We start from the raw sequence: 24113 nt of genomic DNA on the forward strand, positions 1-24113 counted from the left end.
CTAACACGAGGAGGAAGATTAGTCGACTTTTTTTGTTCTCCTCATCCACCCGTCCGTCACGGAGGGAGCAGACTGACACGATCAACCGGATCCTGGAAAGCTGGCGCCGAATCAGACAGGAGCAGGAAAAGGGCTGGAAATCCGTGTTTCCACACATTGATCGCCGAGGAGAGAAAAGAGACCGATGATTGGATCGATTCGAGGAATCACAGGATGAACCTTTGCCATCAGGTGATCCTTCGGAAACCTGAGACACCCGAGCAGTAATGGACCATCAATCAGTTCCTCTTGTGCGATCACACTGTGGTGAAATATTCATACTCAGCGGCCCCATTTTTTTTTTTACCTCAACATCGTCATAAATCAACTTCAACAAGAATTAAAATGTGTTAGGGACAGAAAATAAAAGCTAAAAGTCCATAAAAACATGAGAAACTTTGTGGGAAGATAAAAGGTCTCGGAACAGAAAAAAAAAAAGACGCCAGCGTTAATCATCGGACCCTTCGCTGTTTTCAAGCCAAGTTTACAGTACATCGATAAAAACACTGCTGCAGTGATTAATGCTTTGTACCGCGCTGCAGACTGATGATCAGCTCCAGTGAGAGACTCAACCGTCATAATTCACACTCAAGGTTTACTGAAAACAGACGACGAATTGTAAATCCATCGAGTCCCCAACTGGAATTTGAAAGACAAACACGCACTGATTGCCGCAGCGTGGACGCTAAATGATGTTCACCGGAGGACGAGGTTGATATCAGATTAGATTTTTTTTTTTTGGTTGTAGGAAGCTGTGGACAGATTCTGGCTTACAGCGGAGTCCTGGACGATCCCCACGACAAAATGTGTAATACATCCGCCTGTCCACTAGAGGGTACCATGTCGGGGTCACATTTCGCCTCGCCTTGGCGTAAAAAGTACACACGTGTTTTATAGGCACCAAAAACCACCTGGTTAGTTTCAGAAAAACATCGAGTTTTGGGTTTAAAGAAAGTACGCTAAGCAACGCTACATACGTACACAAGTTACTTAACGTAAGCGACGCAAGTTAAAAAAAACTTTACATGATGTATACTTATGGTACCTAAAAGAAATCCACGTTGGACTCAAGGATTTGTTTGTTCCATCCTACCATCCCGCGCCTCGTCCCTACATCACTCTTTGTACACTTTGTCACATGACCTCTTTCTTTGACCGTTGTCATGCATGCGTGTACTTTTCACGCACAGGCGATGCAAAGCGTGACACTGACACGGTATCCTGTGGTAACCCCTGTAAATTGTAGTCTTTAGTAAAGCTGCAACGGACGATTACCTCTAATTACCGACTGTCCATCAAAGAATCTTGGAGCACAAGTTGGTGTCATGAAATGTCTGACAAACAGACCAAAAATATTGAGAATATATCGAGAGGAGCAATGCATTCTCACGTGAAAATATCACGAATGAAAAGAGTTGCAGGTTGATTTTCTTTAGACTCATTGCTGTAGTCTATTTAAGGAGCTGGGGTTCATCCGGCTTCTTCAAAATAATGCCAAAGTTTTCTTTCTGAGGAGTGAGTTATTCAGGATCATCTTCAGACTTCACTGTGAGCAGATTTCAAACAAATCCATTCTTAAAATTTGCTAGTTAAGGTTTAAGAGAAAAACAAAATAGATATAGCCTCCAACAAATAATAATTATAAAGTAGGAATAACATACAAATAATCGAGTTAACTTAAGTGGTTGGAAAAACAAACACCATTAACAAACAAAGAAATTTATATAACAAAAATGGTTCTTGTTCAGTGTGTGGTCTTATATAATGTGTGGATTGAGTTAATATGACTCAGTTGAAAAAAAATTGCCCCTTGATGCTTGGTCAGGTCAAAATAACAAGGGATGTACAATTTATTTTGTTTTGTGAAACAAATGTTATCAATAAAGATAACTTGGCCAGTCTTATTAAATAACTGTGCTCGAGTGATATTGAGTGAAACATAAATGTTTACCTTCATTTCAGCAGCTGCTGGCTGGTGGAGTCTTCGGTCCAGGTTTGAATTTGGAGGCTGAATCTCACAGCCACAAACTCCTGTTCATAACTTTTACTACTCTATAATTTGTCTTCTGCTGTTTAATCGACCTTATTCTATTGTAACTTAGTTTTATTTTACAGGTTATATATTGTATTTATGTGTTTTTTTTCTTTTATATAGCTTTGTGTTTCTCTTATGTTTTACCAGTTTTTATGCCTCATGTAAAGCTATAACAATAAACCTGCCTCAGGCCGAAGCTACAACTTACCGGCAGTAGCTGCAGGGTAAAGCAGCTACAGGGTCTGAGGCTGTAGGCTTTGTTTGGGGATGCAGGTAGCTGTCACATGCTGTGGGCAAAGACAGGCGGCAAATATAAAATAGCAAAATAAATCATATTATTAAAGTATTCATCTGGGTTTGTTTTTTTTTTAAATTTGACTTACCTCAACCAAACAGGAACTACAACCTGTAAGATTACGTTTAGTGATGATCTTGGACTGAAAAGGGCATCACTTCATCATTTTATCCCATCAGACATTTGTGTGAGGTTTGGGCATAATTAGCAAATGGAAACTTGAGTTATGGCCATAAATGTATTTTGTGAGGTTGTGGTGGCCTTGGACCACCAAATTGTTCTAAGGTTACATCAAGTCCAAGTGAACGTTTCTGCCAAATTTGAGGAAATTCCCTCAAGGTGTCCCTGAGATATTGCACTCACAATAATGGGAAAGATATGAGGTCACAGTGACCTAAAATCACTAAAATCGTATCAGTTCTTCATTAAGTCCAGGTAAATGTTTGTACCAAATTCTAAGAGAGTCCCTTACGGTGTTCCTGAGATATTGCTTGCAATAATGGGACAGACAGGAGGTCACATTGACCTTTGATCACCAAAATCTCTTCAAATCATCATAGAGTCCAAGTGGACGTTTGTGCCAAATTTGCCGAAAGTTTCTCATGGTGTTCCGGAGATAAGGCATTTATAATAATTGGACATAAAGGATATCACAGTAACCTATAATGACCAAAACCTTGTCAGTTCTATCTTAAATCCAAGTGAATGTTTGTGCCAAATTTGAAGAGCGAGCCTCAACGCATTTCTGAGAGATTGTACTTCCAATGAATGGGACGGATGTGGGATCACTTTGACCTTTGACCACCAAAATCAGTTCATCTTTGGTTCCGAGTAAACGTTTGTGCCAAATTTGAAGAAATCTCCTCAAGCTGTTACGGAGAGCTCGTGTTCACAATAATGGGACAACCTAAGGTCACTTTAACTTTGACTTTTGACCTGCAAAATCAAATCCGTTCATCATAGGGACCAAGTGAACATTTGTGCCAAATTTGAAAAATTTCCCTCGAGGCAAAGCTTTGCACTTGCAAGCCTGGGATGGAACTTGAAAACATAATTTCTCCAACTATGGCTCTCGCCGTGTTCACCATGTTAACACCAACGTCTTCGTTTAACACTACGTGTACACGGGCTATTTAATGATTTTTGTGCTGTTGCATTGTGGAATATATCTTAGCAACCTGCAGAGGTTTCAGTAGTGAAGCCACCAGAAATGCTTTAAATGCAGGATTTTAAACAAGACAACAACCTGCTTAATAAAAAACCTGCCAAACGGCTTTGTCGATAATTATCGCCGTGTTCCTGGGATTCGTCTGTAATCGCCAGCAGCTCGTACTGACAAGATAATCAATAGCCACTTACACATGTACCTATTCATTCATGACCGAATACAGGCGTCCTGGAGCACACATCCTCCAGACATGCCTCCTTTTATCCCTGATCAATGAGTTCATATTAGACCAGACGAGACCCAGTCAATTGAATGAATGTGGCCGTCTACCATGTGAGTCTTCCTCCCAGCGAAATGAAGGTGATTCTCGCTGAGAGATTACTCACCGCGGCGTCAGCAGGTTAAGACGGTCACCTTGGTGAACGATTTATTTAATTGAAAAAAATCTACTCTTTCCAGAAATAAGCACAAGAGACGGAGACAGCTCTGGTGTCGCCGTTTTCTGAAAGGTAACTGGATAAAAATGGTTACCTGGTTTTGTTGAATGGACAACGTTATAACGTGTACACGTGCGAAATAGGCAGAGAGAAATCAACGACGACGGGGAGTGAAGGAGGAGGAAGAGGAGGGAGATGAGGGCAGATTGACCGCGACCTCGAGTTTTGAAGTGATGTCTTCAATAATGGTGATGTCGCTTTGAATTTGACAAAGCAGGCCGTGGAAGGGGTTGTGACAGGCACTTGTCACACACACGCACGCGCACGCACACACACACACACACACACACACACACACACACACACACACACACACACACACACACACACACACACACCGGGGATGAGTGCTCAGGCTTTGTTCCTTGGAGAAGACGCAGCAGCCACATGTTCACACTCATTAACTGAACAAGTCCACACTCCAAGCGTGAGCAGCGTTTGCCGCAACAGTGAGCAGCAGCTTCACCTTTTCCAAACACGCTGAGAGGTGTAGGCGTCGTGGAGTGGCTGGGTCTGAGAGCGAACCAGTTCAGAGCACTTCAGACAGCCGAGACGGTGTTTTGTTTCATGAAAGGCCACGAAGCACTGAATCATCAACTGAACAGTGAATGTAATACAACCCTGAAAATGGATGGATGGATGGATAGATGGATACATGGATCGATGGGTGGATAGATAAATATATAGATAGAAGGTCATAAGAACAAAGAGGGGTGTTGTTGGGAGGCAAAGCAGAATGTCACACCGACAAGGGATGGGTCACGATTTTCGAATGTTTGGAAAAAGTAATTAAAATATATAAAAATCGATTTCTATACGCGAGCGTCATTGTAATGCATTACTCTGGTCAGAAGAGTGGTGGCAGTAATGCCAGGCTGTTGACATAACTTCCATGTCAAAAATAGATAAGGTCAATGGCGGAAGAGCCCTCGACTGCAATACCACCGAGTGCCACTAGAGGTTGGCTCCAAAATGAGCTGAGTTTGATGTTGGTGCAGCGCAAACAACAACCCTCAACTCAAAGACAATAGTTGATTCAGAGCGATTTCTGAAAAAGTATTTTTTTCTTGAAATGCCCGACACAGAATCCTCCAGTGGACTGACAAGTGTATCACACATTTTTTTTTTAACTGAGCTATAGATAGATGGGTGTGTGTGTCTGTGTATCTCTGCAAGACAGTAGTAATGATTAATGAGACATGAGTCTAACAAAGCAGCCTTTTCTCTGTTCTGGGCTTCAGAGTGAGCGCCTTGTAAAAGAAACAGGGAGAATGTCAAGTGGCCTTGGTTGCAACATCAAAGTTACATAAAGGGCAACATCTCAGCGCGGCTTTAAAAGAGTTGCACCCCGGCTCAGCTGTCAATTCTCAAGGTCCTCAATGCTCACTCACACAGAAAATATACAGAGGAAGGGCGTCGGTGAACATGCAGCACTAAACGCGAGAGATTTTCACTGGAAGTGGTGCATAGAAAAGGGAATGCTTTCCCATACGATCCCTGAAGGTGTGATTCCAGTGAAAAGCAACAGCATGCGGAGGTCTCCCTTGATCAGTGCTGAGTATTAATGCAACATCGGCATTGTTAAGCAGCGGGTTTGAGCTGACAGTCATCAAGAAAACCTTTCACGTCTTTATTATTCATGAGCAGTTCATCGCTGCCCCTGATTTGTCGTATAGAAATAAACTGTGTGGTACGACGCCGAGATCTCCGAGTGTTGCTTCAACACGGTTAAATAATGCAGACGTAAATCTGAATGATGAGGACACTGTGGAGCAGCGGTCTCCAACCTTTTCTCCCCCGAGAGCTACTTTGATCAAATAAAAGTGCCCGAGTTTGTGTTTAGTAACATTTATTCACATTGCTGAGCTCCACCCAAAGCAGCTGAATCGGCTTCTTTCACGTGAACAATAACAAACTGATACTCAACACACACATTTTGTATCAGAACAGTTTAAATTTAGCAACGTGCTGGGGATTTTCTGTATCTATATCAACACATAGGTTCCCTAAATGACTTCTGCAGTGCGCGCAACTCTTGAGTGTTTATGAAAAGTGTCAAATATAATCTAATATAAGATACAAAATAAAATTCCCCTTCGATTGGGACCCGCTGCCCCTGCTGAAAGAAACACTTGTCTAAGTCAAAACCCAACAGGTGGCTGCACCCTGTGTGAAACTGTAGGGCTTTTGATTTGAAATATTGTATTTGTGTTATTTTTCCTTAATATCTGAGCAGCCGTTTGTTTCCAGCTCAGTGTGAGAGTCTCTGCTGTGTTTCTGTCCTCTGATCTCTGTGTGTCACTCAGGGTGGAGGCGCTGGGAAACCTTCAGCGATCTGCCAGGGCTGTTTAAAAAAAAAAAAAAAAAAAGACATTAAAAACGAACAACGAATGACACGCAATTCAAATCATTCGTACTCCCGCGCAGCACTTGTGTGGGTCCGTCACAGCAATGTCTTTATTCTACTTTGCCGTCAACATCAAACGGTCTGCTGCGCATATGGATTGGACGTTTTAAATTCGAACAGTTCGTCACATTTCGAATGTTAATTTGGTTCCGTCAAAGTTTCAAATTTCCTCGAGTTCTAAATTTGGCCGCCGTCATCATGCCAGTTCGGAGCGAGTTTGGAGCAGGACGGGATTATTTTCAGATAAACGGCCAGAACACTAATCTGGAAGAGTGAATTTAGCGAATGACATGCAGAAAACTTTTTTAATGGCTTAGAGTTTCCTGAGAAAAGTTGAGCGGGAGTCTACGGAACCGGAGGCTTTTTGGAGCCACCCTCTACTGGCACTCGGTGGTATTGCAGCTTCAGGCACTTCTGCATCGGCCTCAATTTTTCAGACCCGGGAGCTACGAACACTTTTATATGCGGTCTGTGCTGAAAACAAAACAACCCTACTTCCTTCATGACATCCAACACGAACATGATGGAAACTCTGACATATGCTGTGAGACTTTCGGCTTCTTTTGAGTTGAAAAGAATTTAATATTAATGACACAAGACCGGGAACCTCACTGATCAAAGAGGTGTTGATGAAATCTCGTCGACTCTCTCTCTCTCTCTCTCTCTCTCTCTCTCTCCCTTCTCTGCAAACTGAGCTCACTTCAGCCTCGGTGGAAATCTAATTTCCTTTTGGGAGAAATCAGGCTCCATGACGTTGTATTTTACAAGGAGACGCTTCGGTCACTTGATGTAATTGAGAGGGCATGTGCAGCGAGCTCGCCCCCCCCTCTCCCCTCCTTCTTCCCCCCACCTCTATTACTGGCTTCCACTTCAGACCTTTTTACTTTACAGCGTTTCATCTTCAAAAAGTTATTGAGTCCTAAAACACACCTGCTCCCACGGTGCACTGGCCTCGCTCCGCTACTAAACGCTAAGTGCTCCGGCTTGTCTTTAAGACCGCACGCTTCGTGGTAACTGTTGCTCCATTATGGCTCCCTGTAAAATTTTAGAAGGCTTAATGTTTATTTCTGTCGGGAGGATGCCACAGAACAACCGGTTCAGATTTAAAAGCATGCGAGTTTTAGAGTCACGTATTGTAAACATTTTAACAAGAGGAGGAAAAAAAAAAAAGAAAAGAAAAGTGACCTCTATTAATGTTGGAAGTCTGGTTCACACACCCTGAGAGATGTTACGGTGCGGTTTATCCTTTTTATGAAAAGAAAATGTTTTCATCTTTGTGATAAAATGAAACATTTAAAGATTTTCCGAAACCCTGTTAACTCTCATGTGGATTTAAACGGAAAATTCATAGTATTAAAACCACAGAAAGTTTATCTGCACCGATAAAAGTAAAAGATTTAAAGCCAAACTTCAGAAAAAGAGCTCGTTGGATCCTCTTGAAGCAGAATTAGTTTAAGAACAGACAACTTAACCGCTGAGTGGTGATACTTCAGTTGTATTCAGTTGTAGTGGGTCCATCTGATTGGGAACCTCGGGACAGTAAGACCCGCCCACTACAGCGGAACCTGACTGCACCACAGGCCTGTCAATCTAACAGACACGCCCCCAAATAATGCCGCTTTTCGAGGCCTGATATCTAAATAACGATGCAATTATGTTAAGATTGGTAAGAAAACTAATGCGGAAGTAATTTGGAGAACGAGTCTAAATTGACTAATGTACAAAATATATTTGAATGGGAGTCAATGGAGCCGGAGGCTTTTTTTTGGAGCCAACCTCCAGCGGCTCTCGGTGGTATTGCAGTTGAAGGCACTTTCACATCGGCCTCATTTTCATATACAGTCTGTGTTTACAGTAGTTATGTCGTAAGAACACCATTGCTTCGGCAACGGTAATGTAGACAACGTTCAGAAGCCACAGACGCTAACAAATCAGCAAGAGGCAGAATGACAGGAAAAGAAGATGAACTTAAAATACCTAAATTACCTTACAATTCAACAACAAAAAAATCAACTTCGATGACCTCCAAATTTCTCAAAATGTCCGCAAACCCGTCACAACTCGTGAACTCGGGAGCTTTCTAAAAAATTCCAAGGCTCTTAATGTCGTCGAACCTGTTCTCTCCAGCACCATAAAAAGAAGTGCATCTAAAACACCAACACATTCCTCCTGAACAACACATCAATCATTTCAGTGTGTTTCATCTTAAGGACCAGACCCCTCCTCCTCCTCCCCCTTCTTCTTCTTCTTCTTCTTCTCTCGGACACATTTTTGGCCCCGAACTCGTGGAGTCGAGGGCCTAATGGGGGGAAATGTTGCTTCTGGAGGAAGTCCAACGAGGCCAGCGCCGAGCGGCTTGATGAACAGCGCTGTCGGAGCGGCGGCGTTAATGTGCAGGCCTCGGAGAATTATGATGAGATTAGCTTAGCGCCCAGTGGTACGCGGTAATGCCGGCCGGTATTTGTTTATGTCACTTTGGATTTTAATGAGTGGGGAATAAGTTAGTGAACGACTCTGTGGTGCGACTGGACGTCAATAAAACAACGTTCCGAGCCCGAGAAGTTATTGTCGAAGGTTACGGTCATTTAGTCCTGTGACTCATCTGCGAACGGGCGTGTGGAGGGAATTAAAGGCTCGGCAGAACAAGATATTCCTCCTGTGGTTCAGCTCAAATGGAGACATCGGTGTGGAGGCAGCGGAGACGGCGGAGCGGCCGCGTCGAGGCTTCGGTTACCTGGCGGCGCGTATTAATCCTCAGAAGTGGAGTGGTGAAGTGTGCTCGGGGGGGGGGGTAAAGCTTACTTTTAAGGAATCTGGACGGAGCGAGCAAACAGGGGAAGTTAATGGGTTTAGTAAATGAAAATAAAACTTCCTTTGAGAGAGGCAAGAGAATTAAATCAAAGAAAAGCAGGAAGATATAGTTTTAAAACCACTTGCTGCAGCGACATGCAACCCCCACCTGCATTCTTGTTGTGTTTGTGCTGCACTGTCAGTAATACAGAACCCCCCCCCCCTCATCTTACCTCTGCCTGTGCAGATGCCGGATAAATAAGCAGGCGGTTTCCTGCCAGCGTGTGAAATGCTTCTTATCTGTCTCTGCCATTACAGAGTGGGTTCTATTATAAAGCTTTGCATTATTCAGCGAGCCTGCAGAGAGATGGATCATTATGGATTTCAGACCCTTTTTTTTTTTTGTCTTTCCCCCCACAGCGCAGCCCCCGGAGTTCGGCTCGGCCCTGCTGGCTGATGTATCTGACCTCGTGGTCTTTGAACCGTTCCTCCTTCCAACGGTTCAAAAACTCAGAAAACCAAAACATGAACAAAGAACTCGCCAAAGAAAACCAGCTGCAAAACATCCGAGTCCCACCAGAACACAAACTGCTTTCAGGCACACAGACACCAAGTCGACCTCAACAATTCGCATGCAAGCCGGCCACAGATTTTGGAGAGCCCTTTGTTTCCAAACCCCAACCGTGTTTTTTTGTTTTTCCCTTAACCTCAACCACATGTTGTAGCCACAAGTTTCATTTTCCTGTAAATCACACGGCTCTAAACATGCAGTAGGTTTCATTTTCATCCACTATGTAACTGTCATGCTTAGACAGCGCAAACGACCTGCTGTTAACGACAGAGGTGGGAGAGGTCGGTGTCCTGGGCGCTCGCTGGTGAGGCTGATTGTAAGTCACAAAAGGACTATTTAAGCAAGAGATGCACTATATTTACTCGTATAAGAGTTTAAAACCATCGCAATTATCTAAAAGTAGAGCTGCCACGTATTTTAAATTAAAAAAAACTTCCAGCCGATCTACTTTTTATTCTGAAAAATTACGGCAAGGTTGTTTATATTTTTAAGGGTGGTTAAATGTGGTTTTATTGTCCATCTTTAATATAAAAAAAAAACACACAAAAAAACAAGGATTAGTCTCAAACTATGAATACTTCTTGGAGTTTTCACACCTGATCTCAAGACTTCTCTCGTCTCTTTTGGTCTAAAAGTTATCGTATTAATTGTCTACGTTTCTCACTCAAATCGTTTTAATGTTTCACCGTTTTTTTGTTGGTTTGGAGAAGTCAAAAGATAACGCCGGTCTCCAGGACTGATTTCTTTCATCTACGTAATATAAATATCAAATCAGGAACTTCCTTCCTCAGCGTGATGCAGAAATTATAATCCAAACATTTGTTGTTACTTCCAGGTTGGATTATTGTAATTCTCTGTTGTCAGGATATAAAAAATGGCTCTCTTAAAAAACTGCTGCAGTAAAAGTCCTGACAGGATTAAAGAAGAGATTCAAGATTTTAATTTTAGCTTCTCTTTCTTCCTTTACGATCAAAAATAGGATATAAAATTCTGCTGCTGATTTACAAAGCTCTTCATAACCGAGTCCATCTGATCTCAGAGATCTTGTAGAACCAGATCATCCCAATAGAACGGTTCTCTGAGGATGACACTTTCTCTACTTTTAAGATTTGACTTAAAACTTTCCTATTTGACAAAGTTTTTAGAGTTTATAGTTAGAACTGGCTCAGGTGACCTTGAATTGTCCTACAGTGATGCAGTGATGCTGTGATCGGGTCGAGGCTGTAGGGGGATCTCACATGTTACACTGAGGTCCTTTCTATGTATTTACATGGAACCATTCCATCTCATTTACTTCATGCTTTATCTCTCACATAGTTATTGTGTTTATTGTTTGTTGTTTCCCTCGCTCATGTAGTTTCTTTTGCAGATACTCCAGGAGCTGCACGTCTCTGCAACCCGGTATCACGGCAAAGCGTGAAAAAGACAGGCCGGTCAACAAGTGGAAAAAAAAAAGAAAAAAGAAAGTGAAATAGCCACGCTTTGGGCAGTCCAGGTGTGAAACTTACACGTTTTGAAAAGCGTGAAACTTACACGCACGTAAATGTCATGTGACGTGGGATCATGTGATCAAGGTCCGAGGCAATAAAAGACATTTTTCATCAGTCACTGTCACTGACTGTCATGTGGGATGATGAGGTTCGAATTCAGGAGGTTTTTGTTGAGTAGTTTTTTGTTTTCTAACCTCAACCATGTTTTTGTTGAGCGTTAAGGGTCACGTTTTTCCGTAGTGGACGGGCGTGTCTATTTCACGTTTTCCGTAGTGGACGGGCGTGTTTATTTCACGTTTTTCCGTAGTGGACGGTCGTGTCTATTTCACGTTTTTCCGTAGTGGACGGGCGTGCCTATTTCACGTTTTCCGTAGTGGGCGGGCGTGTCTATTTCACGTTTTTCCGTAGTGGACGGGCGTGTTTATTTCACGTTTCTCTGTAGTGGGCGGGTGTGTCAATTTCACGTTTTTCCGTAGTGGACGGTCATGTCTATTTCATGTTTCTCCGTAGTGGGCGGGTGTGTCGATTTCACGTTTTTCCGTAGTGGACGGGCGTGTCTATTTCACGTTTTATCATAGTGCACCGACAGGTGTATCTCACGTCACGATAAAAAAAAAAAAAAACTTGTGCGGCAGAAATAAGTATTCCCTTTCATTGTTCTTACAGCCTGCAGTTTATCTGCTGCTTCAGGGGAAACCTCGGTCCTGTAGGACGATCCATTCTGACAGTCTTCACTGTCGCTGCTGATTGGTTTTCCCAACTCTATCTGTGCCAGAGCGCGCAGCGATCTTCCCTTCCCGCGCTCTGCATCTTATTTATTACTTTGGGAGCCACGGGGGCAATTACATAACGCTCGGTTTAATTATTTGGGAACATTTTACTTTCCTTTTAGCGCCTCCACTCTGCTGGTGGTGGGATTTCACAGAACTGCCATCAGACGTCTCTGTCACGGAGCCGCAGAGCCGGCGCTGCTTCTTTCTGAAGGCGTCTCACACACACACACACACACACACACACACACACACACACACACACACACACACACACACACACACACACACACACACACACACACACACACACACACACACACACACACACTTTTACAACGTGTTGGTGGAAATGTGAGCAGCCTGTTGTATTGTAACCAAACTGACAAACACACGCTGGAGCCTAAACCACAGGGTTTTCTTTTGGGCATGAGGAGGTGCGGTTTTACAGTGAAAGTGCGTGAGCCAAAGAGAGAGGATGAGAGAAAGTGAGAGGTTGTGGTGGGGACTCTGACCGTGGGACAGACTCCTCTGGAGGATGGGGAGCGGCTTTCATTTAAGGTGGACTGAAAGTTTCACAACGTAGACATCCGTAATATAACAGAAGACATCGTGTTAAAGCAGCGAGACCCACCAGAGGACTGAACTGAGCAAGACTGTGTTTAAATGCTCGTGTAGTCAACTTTTAATTTGTAATTTGAGGAAACGTTTTATTTCTCATTTACAAATTTACAAAATGTTTCTTATCTTTCTCAATCTTCATCTTTGAATTTTAAGACACTTCATTTATGCTTTTTTTTACACTTCTACTCGTTTAAAGAGGAATATTGTACTTTTTACTTAAATATTTTATCAAACACAATTAGTTGTTATTTTTCATAAAAGTTTGATCACTTTCTAAAATAATGTGCCTTGTTCATAGAAAGATCCCCCCCGTTGTCAAATTATTTTTTATAAAAAGTGAAATCCTTATTTTTTTCTTCAGATACATTTTTTCTAGTTCAGTTAATTTAAATTAAAATGCCTGATTTATGAATAAAGGACTGTAAAATAAGATTTTTAGGCCTGAATTTAAGGCAGAAATGTCTTCAACCAGAGTTTACCACGCAGTTCAATTCAGCTCCACCTTTAAAAGCCACAACGGAGATTCAACTCTGATTTATGCATCTTTGAATTTGAGATCTGAATTCGTCTTTCAATTTACTTATATGCAATTGTACATAAATCTGTGCGTCTTAAAATTACGTGGATTAAGAGCAGCGTTTGATTCGTGTGAACTGCTCTTCATCGTGTCTGACTCTTCATCCTCACAGTCCCTTTGCTATAGTGCAAACTCTTCTCTGTGTGTAACTGTAAAAGCTGCCCGCGGGGAAGCACTGAGTACGACCTTAAATAAGGGGCTGGACTGTGGAGGTAGAGCAGAAGCCGCTGCCTCCCCTCGGTGATGCGGTGAGTCTGCGCTGCGCTATGTCCGCTATATAAACTGCACACAGCGGCAAGAGGTTCACAGCTTCAGTGGACAGCTCCGTGGTGCTGAAACCTCTGAGACACCACTTTCACACACACACACACACACACACGTACACTTTCACACACACTCACAACGAGCTGCAACTCACGCCTGGAACCATGGAAGGATTCCCGCGGAAACTTTTTCTACTTTCTTGCCTGCTTCTTGCGGAGAGCTCCTCGCAAGACTTCGGACAGACGCAGTTCATTTGCACGTCGGTGCCCAAGGATATGGACCTGTGCGCGGCCACCATGCAGAACAGCGGGCCGGCGGAGGACCTGAAGACCACCATCATCCAGCTGCGGGAGACCGTGCTGCAGCAGAAGGAGACCATCGTGAACCAAAAGGAGACAATCAGGGAACTAACGTCCAAGCTGACGCGCTGCGAGAGCCAGAGCCTCCCGGCGGCGGGAGGACCCGGCGGGAGGCGGCCCGGGTCGAAGAACACGATGGGGGATGTATCTCGGGGCACCACGGACACGCTGGCGCAGCTGGGACAGACTTTACAGACGCTCAAACAAAGACTGGAGAACCTGGAGGTGAGCAGAGAGGAGGGCGGGAGTTAATGAAATGATCCTCCAGGGTTCATTAGATTGACGGATTAGACTCACTCGCGGGTTGTTTGGTGCTCTGATCTGGAGCCACATGTGTTTTGTTTAGGCGTCGTGTAAAGTAAACCGGCGTCCTGCATAATGCGCCGCAGCGCGTAAAAACACGCAGGCGGTAAAATAAAGGCGGGTAGCAGGAGGCAGAATATGTTCTAACAACTCAAAAGTGTCCCCGTCTCTGTCCCCGTCTCTTAACACTCTTGTCTGTCTTCCCTTCCGTCCGGTGCAGCAGTACAGCCGCGGCAACAACACGGCGCAGGCGAACAGCCTGAAGGACCTGCTGCAGAACAAGATAGACGACATGGAGAAGCAGGTTCTGTCCCGGGTCAACACGTTAGAGGAGAGCAAGCCCGGGTTGAGGAACGACACCGATCAGCGGAACCGAGTGGAGTCCACGCTCACCACTCTGCACCACCGGATCACGGACCTGGAGAAAGGTGCGTTTGGATTTATTATTATTATTATTATTATTATTATTTTTAGGGCGCGCAGGACTTCAAAACTGCTCGGTGCTGCTTTACAAGGAGTTTGCAAACAGATTAGGTTCGATTTAATTGGTTTTTGATCTCAAGGACAGAAAACAAACCCCCCCCCCCCCAAAAAAAAAACACCCCAAAAAAACCTTCTCACGGTGCCGCAACCGTCACGTTGCGCGTAGAAATCATGAGGGAGGAGAGGAGAGCTGCATTGCTTTGCATATCTCAAGACCTGTTTGCACTTTTGCATCGCTGACTTGATGCGTTTCACAGCCAGAAAACCTGACTGCCTCACTTGTTTATGAGTCATATTTACGCACAGGAGGGGATTTTTGTTTTGTTTTGTTTTTTCCTGGCAGAGGTCAGAGGTTAAGAAACGTTGCGCATAAATCAGAAGGTTTGATCAAGATTTCAACACGTGCAAATGCGCGTGCGTAGCTTGTATGGGAGAGGGAGAGGGAGGAGACATCTTTCGCAGGAGACTGATAATTACTGTAAAAAAAATTAAAAAATAAGATGATTAAAGTGCCACGGTGCCAAAATGAAAACAAATCATTTGTATTTTTTTTTTCAAACTAGCTGTGATTTCCTTTAATTTAAAGAGACTCCTTCTATAAAAAAAAATCACGAGTCTTTAATATGGCTTATGAACGCAGGAAGTCTTTTAACCCCTACATAAAGAAGTGAAATGCTTGACAGGTCCGGGCCCACTAACCGACGTTCAATCTCGCCCGCAGGTAAAGACGGCCGTCACACGGACCAGTTCCAGCTCACTTTCCCCCTGAGAACCAACTACATGTACGCCAAAGCCAAGAGGAGCCTCCCCGAGATGTACTCCTTCAGCGTGTGTCTGTGGATCAAGTCCAACGCCTCGCCCGGGGTGGGGACGCCCTTCTCCTACGCCGTGCCGGGCCAGTCCAACGAGCTGGTGCTGATCGAGTGGGGCAACAACCCCATGGAGATCCTCATCAACGACAAGGTAACGACAAAGTTGTCGCGCTCGAATCGCACGTTCCACCGTTGCGCGGGGGGAGCCCTGCTGTGAAGCTGTAACGCTCAAAGGATGAGTCAGAGTAACTTCTCTGCACCAGGAATAAAAATAAATAAATAAAAATAGGCGGTAAGGTGAGCGAGAGAAGCAGCAACCTTTTTTTTTTTATAGAGGAGGAAGACGTGCGAGAGGGGGAAGTGATTCAGCCGGATTGGAGGGAAGGTGTGTGTGTGCGTGTGGAGGAAGAGACGGAAAAGGGACTCACGAGACGTCTCTGCTTTCCAGGTCGCCAAGCTGCCGTTCCTCATCAACGACGGGAAGTGGCATCACCTGTGCATCACGTGGACCACCCGGGACGGGATGTGGGAGGCCTTCCAGGACGGAGTGCTGCGGGGCAGCGGGGAGAACCTGGCGCCGTATCACCCCATCAAGCCGGACGGAGTGCTGGTGCTGGGACAGGAGCAGGTGGGTGTCCGCCTTATTACGTCACTTTTTGACAAACGACTCAAATAATCTGACGCTTAAGTTTGGACAGGGTGGGAATATTTACCAAAAGGAGGCTGCGGAGACGTTAGGGAGGTCAGAGGGTGCTCCCTTCAAATTTGGCCCGAATTCGGACACGGAAACAAAACCAAAAGGCTACATTTGCAGAGAAAAATGCGCTTTTGTTGCACACGGCAAGACATTTCCGAGATGTAGCGAAGTAAAGTAAAGAGACTTTTTTTTTTTTTTTTCCCCCCCACATCAGATCCAAACAAGCTTCCAGGACGAAGCTTTATCCGAGCGAAAAGTCTCCTCGGGTGATGCCGCCTACGGCAAAAATCCGTTGTTTGCTTTGCGATCAAATTGAAGAATTCCCCACATGATGAAAGTGTAAAGGCTCCTGTTATGTAGACCTGTAAAACCCTCCAAACAGCCTTCGTTTCCGGTACTGATGGTTTTCCCCTCCTTTCCGCCCCCCCCCTCCCCCTCCAGGACACGTTGGGAGGAGGCTTCGACGCCACGCAGGCCTTCGTCGGCGAGCTCGCCAACCTAAACATCTGGAGTAGGAAACTTTCTCCCACCGACATCCAGAACTTGGCCAGCTGCAACGGCAAAGCGCCGGCCGGCAACGTCTTCTCCTGGACAGAGAGCAACATTGAAATATTCGGCGGCGCCACCAAGTGGCACTTCGAGCCGTGCCGTTCGCTCAACTGAGCCGGCGTCCCCGGCGGGGCCTCTCCGTGTACTTCTGAGCTTTTTCGTCGTTTTCCTCGTCTTCATTTTTTTTTTTTTTTTTGACGTTCGTAAAAGAGACTTTTCTGAGTTGTCGGTAAGCTTAAAAAAAATATAAAGTAAATCTGGGATTTCTATCATTCTTAGGTGTTCACTTGCAAAAACAACACTTTTCACCTCGAGGAAAAAAATAAATTAAAAAAAATCATCTGGGACGCCTCGGTGAGAAAGTATCCGTTCTCGGGTTGTTGTTTTTTTTTTTTTTTTTTTTGTGGGTTTTTTTCTTGGACGTTCTGTTTGAGAGCACACCTAAGCTTTTTTTGTTTTTTGGCTTGTTTCGTCTTGGACTGGCAGCTGGCGATCTGCGCCTTATGTTTGGACAATTCACAATCCAAGTGAGGAATTACACAACCGCCCCTCCCCCCCTCCTCCCCCTTCCCTCCCTCCCTCCCTCCCTTCCTGCCAGAAAGTGGGAGAGATTACGCTGTACGTCCAATTCCTGTCGTTGTTTGGCGCTGTGACGTGACGTCTGACGCCACAGCTCGCAATGACCCCCCCCCCCCCCCCCCCCCACACTTGGCCCCGCCCCTCCGGAACTTGCACTGTGACTGATGAAGAGGAGCGCCGGGAGAGGAGGGCACACACACACACACACACACACACACACACACACACACACACACACACACACACACACACACACACACACGTGCGAGCGCATGCGCTCTGAAGGACACTGCAAAGTCAAGTCGATTCGTAATCATCGTTCGCTTCAAGTGTTTCTGTAAGAATGTCGTTAACTTGCCAACATTGCTACGAAGCCTGGGTGCCTTGGGCTGGTACAAATATTCAGCACATTCAGTATGTTGTTGTTTTTTTTTTAAGTTGCAAAATTCAGTGTTTACTGGTTTCTGTTCTTCTTCTTTCCCCCCCCACCCCCCACCTCTGGGCTGGGTTGAGTTCTTCTCTTGTTCCTTCTGGTAAATGTACTTTGATTACAGTTTGTTATCTGACATGACGTGTTTTTCCGGCAGGTGTTTGTACTACTCTGTATTAGGAATGTTACAGTATCTGTATAGTAACAGCATGAATGACAGAGTGGCTGTGGAAAGCATTGTGGAAATCTGCTTTACTATCTTCTCTGGGTCCGGGTTTTTTACTGTATTGTTATATGCTCCAAGCATGGCAAAAACTGAGAGATGAAGAATTTAATTTTTGTAATAAAATTGTGATACTTAACGTCACGGTGTTTTCCTGGCTTTGTGTGGCGAGGCGGAGGAGGGGAGAAAAGAAAAGAAAAGAAAAGAAGAAGAAGAAAAAAAAAAAAAAAAGGGAACCTTTCCCGGACGCGTCGACCGCCTGACGAGCGAGAACATCCAAAGGCAGCGAAGGTCACGGAGTCCGAGCTTGTTGGGTGCCTGCGTGTTCGCGTGCCGTGACTCCTCTTGAAGCGACGGTGTGAGATCGCCCACCTGCTGCTCCGTTGTTGCCGGGAGATGCATTGCGTGCATTGGAAAGTGCAGAGTCACGGTGGCACACGGCGCCACTTTCGAGCGAGAGCATGACTGAGCTCGAACTACGGCACTTCGAGCCGGACGTGACCTGTTGCTGCGGCAACGAACATTGACAGCATGTCACTGTTCCTGAACGGAAATTCAAATAAGTGAAAGAAATGCATCAGAATAACAGGATTTGTTGAGGTATTTAACCTCTTTACAGCAGGCAGCTGATGTCTTTGTTTGTCTGCAAGGTATTTCCTCCAAAGTCCTCAAACGTTTATGTCGCGTGGTGCTGAATAAGTTACATTTTGTCTTTTAAATTCTTTTGCATTTTATCTTCAAAAAGACCTCCAACAGATTTGAGCCCTCGCAGGATTTTATTTTTAATAACTTCTGCTCTCTTTATGAATTTTTTTTTTTAATTCTTTTTTTACATATAAACTAATAACTCATTTATCTCATTCACTTCAACTACAACTAAAGTTTAAACTGCTCTCATCACTTTCACATGACTGACAATGACTTTACACTGAAACAGACATGTCAGCAGCTTTTGCATTTTACACTTGCGTAAACACTTCAAGCCTTTCAGTGCTTCATATTCCACTGACATTTCAACTGCTTTCATTGTTTACGTTGTAGCGTTCACAAACTGACAATTTGTTTGCCTACAAGTTGAAATTTTAAACATAAATGTCAACCGCCTTCGGATTTTGCACTTTTGTAAACACTTCAAGGCTTCTAGTCCTTTCTATTCAACTGCTTTCATTGTTTACCAACTGATAGTTCACCGGCCTGGAGTGGCAAATTTGAAGCCTAAAGCTTTCAGATTTGACACTAATTAACACTGGAAGACTTCCGGTGCTTCATATTCCACTAACACTTCAATTGCTTTCATCGTTAACTGTACAGTTTTACAAACTGAAAGCTTACCTGCCTACAGAAACAGAAACAGAAATGTCAACATCTTTTTGACTACAAGCCTTTTCAGTGCTCCATATTCAACTGTCACTTCAACTGCTTTCAGTGTTCAACTGAAACATCTTACATGTAAACATGCAACATTTGATGAATTTAAATCCGTTTCCAGAGCTCGCAGCTGCTATTTTCAGCAGGGAAAGTGTTCTTTTCTGGTGTTAACATTGTGTTTTATTGAATTAAGCTCCACTCCTCGGCATGGTGAGCTCATGAATAAATTCATCGAGCCTCGACTGAAACATTATATGGTTAAGACAAACTTGTAGGTCCTCGCTGGCGTTTCTGCTCAATAAATCTCTGTCTTTAAACTTCACCTTGAAGTGGATTTTATTTTAGCTGAGAGAGAATGTGCCTATAACCTTAATCTCCCATGATGCTAGCTGACAGGGCCAACAGCCTGTTGGCAATTGATGACAATTTATTCATATAAATGGCAAATTCCTTGAAAATGGCAGATTGATCCCAAAACACTCTCATTTATCAGCTAATTAAACATTTAGCAAATATTATTATTTGCTCATGGAGTTCCTTACAAACACCAGGGGAGCTAAAAAAAAAAAATGGCTGAATACTTTCCAAAAATATCGTAAAAAAGTATGAAAGTTTTTGGATAAGGTGAATGCTAAACATCTTGAAATTAAGAAACACAACCCTTTTTTAAAACACTTTTCTCTTTGTATTTAAGTTAATGTGCGTTGTTTGGTGTTACTGTATTCCACCTATAATAATGTGAAACTCCAGCAGACAAATGAATGTCCCAAACACACCTGCCTCATATTTTGACACCACACACAACATCCATCAATGGTCACAATCAGCAGGTCTGCTTACTACAGCTAATACCCCGTCGATGTAGCGCTGCTAAGCCCCAGCAGAATATATTGGTGTAGTGTAATTGCATTTGTGCTCCAGACACAAATGCTTTGTGCAGAATTTAAAGCGGACGGACTAAAATAGATCTGGGCAGCCTAAAGGATGATCTTGCATCTCGTAAGACACGGCGATAAAACCCACCTCTGACACGAGCGGTCTGGACTGACAACTTTACATGATGAAATAGGAGATTTTACGCCCACCTTTGAAAGTCAAGTGATTACAATCTAATTACTTTATAAAGCCTGGACATAAGCACTAAGCAGGTTACATGTCAGAAGAACACCGAGTACAGAGCGGCTTCTGAAGGGTCGGTCGTAATTTTCCAAGGTACAGCGAGTTACATCATGTTTTGCTCACAAAGCACATATTCTAGGGCACCTCCTCACCTGGTGATGCACGCAGCTGCCGTGCAGTTTCGCGCAAAGCAGTTTCTTTTTCAGCGTCTCCAACACACACACACACACAAAAAAGACACATTAAAGAGATGAATTCAAAAGGTTTGTTCACCGAATCTTTCAGTGTTTGACCGCAGTGTTAAACGACAACGCGGCTAACTAATCCGCGGCACAGAACCCCGTTCACTACATAAACAAATAGTGTGAACCCCACATTTCATTGTAATGCACCCAGTTGTTTCAGTTTTGACCAAAGTAACGGCGCAACCGGCTGAATGACTATCTCTATGAGAATTAGTTGCACAGATCAATGACTCTAAACTCTGTTCACTGAATATGAAGCTGTAGCCTGGAAACTGTTAGTTTAGCATAAAAACTGAAAGCAGGAAAAAATTGTAGATGATTGTAGAACATATTCTACAAAATATCAAACAATTTCCTGATGTTGTATTTTTGTTAGATATCAGCAATAAAACAACTTAAAAGATTTTGAAGGAATTTGGTCAAAAAAGCTGCACAGAAATGATCAGTTATGCTGCTGAATAACGGGCAGACACATTATGATGTCACAGTGAAGTTACCTTTGACCTTTTAGATATAAAATGTTATCAGTTCATTATTTTATCCTTCAGACGTTTATGTAAAATTTGGTCAGAATTAACATGAATTCTGGAGTTATGGACACAAACATGTTTTTTGAAGTCACAGTAATATTTGACCACCAAAATCGAATCACTTCATCGTTGGGACCAAGTGAACGTTTGTTCCAAATGTAAAGAAATTCCCTCAAGGTGTATCTGAGATATTGTGTTTACAAGAATGAGACAAGCGTGAGGTCACGTTGACTTTTGACCCCCAAAATGTATTTTGTTCATCTGAGGCCCAGTCAACGTTTGTGCCAAATTTAGATGAATTTCCCCAAGTTGTACGAGATATCACGTTCACAAAATGAGAAAAGCGTGAGGTCACAGTGATATTTGATCACCAACATGTAATCAGTTCATCTTTGAGGCCAAGTGAACATTTGTGTCAAATTTGGAGAAATTCCCTCAAGGTGTTCCTGAGATAATGTGTTCACAAGAATGAGACAAACATAGAGTCACAGTGAACTTTGACAACCAAAATCAAATCCGTTCATCGTTGGGACCAAGTGAACGTTTGAGAAATTTGGACAAATTCCCTCAAGATATATCTGATATATGGTGTTCACAAGAATGAGACAAGCGTGAGGTCACAGTGATCTTTGATCACCAACATGTAATCAGTTCATCTTTAAGGTCAAGTAAACGTTTGTGCTAAATTTGGAGAAATTCCCTCAAGGTGTAGCTACTAGAAAAACATAATTCAGAGCCAAAATAAGTTTCCTTTATTTACTCTGCGTAAGTAAGTTAAGTCAGCCACGTATTCAAAGCCGCATATTATAGATGGCTAAATTTACAACGCAACCCGTAAACAACTACAACAAGCTGTTACAGATCCACACATTAAACCAACTCCCATCTGAGCCGATGATTAACTGAATTCTGGTTCCATGTAGAAGTGGGTTCCCCTGATTTATTGCGCCTTCTTTTATCCCACGTGCATATCTGTCATAACAAAACAGACGGCAGGAGTATTTTTAAAGATGAGGTCCCCAGAGTCAGATGAGATTCATGGAGCCTCGGTGGAAGTTGTTTGCTTTTTGTTTTTGTTTTTTTCTTTTGAGAGAGATTGAGTGGATAAAGACGTGCCATCTCTGCCGACATCTCATTAATTCACAAGCCGTCCCTCCGTGGCGGAGGCGAGGCAGGGATAACGCTTCAGTTCAGGACTGAAGCGAACTGCTCCTGTTAACCTGAGAAGACCGCCTGCTGAAAGAGCGCTAAGTGTCAGAATTTAAAAAAAAAAAAAAATCTTATTTCCACGTTGACTTGAAAGGGTCAAAGCTGATTCTCGGCGCCCAACGTCAGGCTTTCCTCGGAGACGGCGGAAGAGACCCCCTCGTCGTCGTCGTCCTCCTCTGCCGTCCTCCCGCGGTGCGAGCTCCCCGAGACGGCGGGGAGGGAAACTTGTGGCATTTACCGATCAGCGGACGCCTCCAGGAAGGAAGCGGCGAGGATAATGAGGCTTCCTGGGCCGCCTGGAGTCAAGGTGGATGTATGCCTCCGTTTTTAGCCTGCCATTTGGAAGAACTGAGGTATAATTCCTCTCTATATATAGCCTCGATATCACGTCCCGGTGGGCTTCGCAGGCCCGCAGCAGCAGCAGAACTAGCAGAAGAAGAATTCCCTTCCGAAAAGACACCGACCGTACAAACTGATGTAATAAGGCCAGTGCGGTGACGTACCCTCACTTGTTCCGCAACTAAACTTCCCAACCTACCGATGCACTCTTTCGCCCGCCGCATTAACAAATTAGCCTCCCCGTCCAGTTGACGCGGCTAATGTGTTAGCAAACGGCTCCCTGCCGGCACGTCGAGCAGCGATGGTGCAACGGTATCCCTCCCTTTGAAGTCGGGCCGCCGCGAGTCCGGCAGGATTTCTGCACTGTAGATCCGCTGCAGGATAATCAGCCTCCGTTGCATCATTACGCTTCATTAATGCAATCTAATATACTGTTGCTGAGGAGGAGGAAGGCGGTGAGGTCGCACTGCAGACTGCATCCTCGACTTTTGGTTTCTTATAACTCGACCTATTACGATCCCCGTGCGGAAACTCGTTTGAGTTACACGTCTATTAACCGAGGGATCGCCGATTTGGTTCATGAATCCTCAAGCTCGGTCGCCATTTTGCTATTTTGATGAAACCAGAAGTGACAATGTTTGGACGAGGAGGAGGACGAGCGAGCGTCGGATCTGACCATCTGATTAGCATTCCGAGGACACTATGCCCCGCCCACCTATAGTGGAAACCTGACTGTGCCGCAGACCTGTCAATCAAACAGACACGCCCCCAAAAACACTTCTTTTTGAAGCTTATTTTCTTACTTATTGAATGGGAATCTATGGGAGCCCAAAACATTTTTGAAACTGTTTTTGTATATGGGATTCAGCTTTGATTGCAGGTGCAATTCACACTGCAGTAATAAAGACAGAAAAGTTCAGAAGAGAAAATCAATCGATGAAAAACAACGTGGTTCAATCTGAGGCCTGTTTAAGAGCATCAGGAGGACGGTTAGTCATTCCAATGTAATTTCATCCGCCTCTGAACTCACAGTATTTTACTGTTTTGATTGAACTTGATTCCTTCACATTGCCGAATCGAACCGATTTGCGTTTTCAGCACGTTAGACGGATACCGCTGCACGGTGATGATGCATTTCTCTCCATCCTGTATTTTCTTGAATGAGAAATAAAAAAAAATTAGTTTGAGATTCAGACTCGCTGCGAGCTCGTCTGCTTCCCCAAACAAGTCTGGACAATCCCGACAATTCGAGCTGCGTTCTTTGAGATGCAGAAACCGTTTGAAGTGTGCGCGTTTGATCTGCAGCCCTGCTGAGTTTGAACCCCGACTCTACGCAGATGG

The 24113-nt window shown here is 44.0% G+C and overlaps 1 protein-coding gene across 1 annotated transcript; it reads left to right on the top strand.

Moving 5' to 3' along the window:
• The first annotated feature begins 13558 nt into the window (after positions 1-13558).
• LOC138629910 (neuronal pentraxin-1-like) lies at positions 13559-18106 on the top strand. Its single transcript, XM_069713906.1, has 5 exons — positions 13559-14111; positions 14410-14617; positions 15394-15635; positions 15933-16112; positions 16623-18106. Exons 1-5 carry the CDS (start codon positions 13692-13694, stop codon positions 16842-16844), a joined length of 1272 nt encoding a protein of 423 aa, XP_069570007.1. The 5' UTR covers positions 13559-13691; the 3' UTR covers positions 16845-18106.
• Positions 18107-24113: the final 6007 nt, after the last annotated feature.

The sequence above is a fragment of the Brachyistius frenatus genome, unplaced genomic scaffold, assembly GCF_029030835.1.
Source record: "Brachyistius frenatus isolate BFR_SWC_R1_liver_20210118 unplaced genomic scaffold, ASM2903083v1 Contig_123, whole genome shotgun sequence".
In the NCBI taxonomy this organism is placed as follows: Eukaryota; Metazoa; Chordata; class Actinopteri; family Embiotocidae; genus Brachyistius; species Brachyistius frenatus.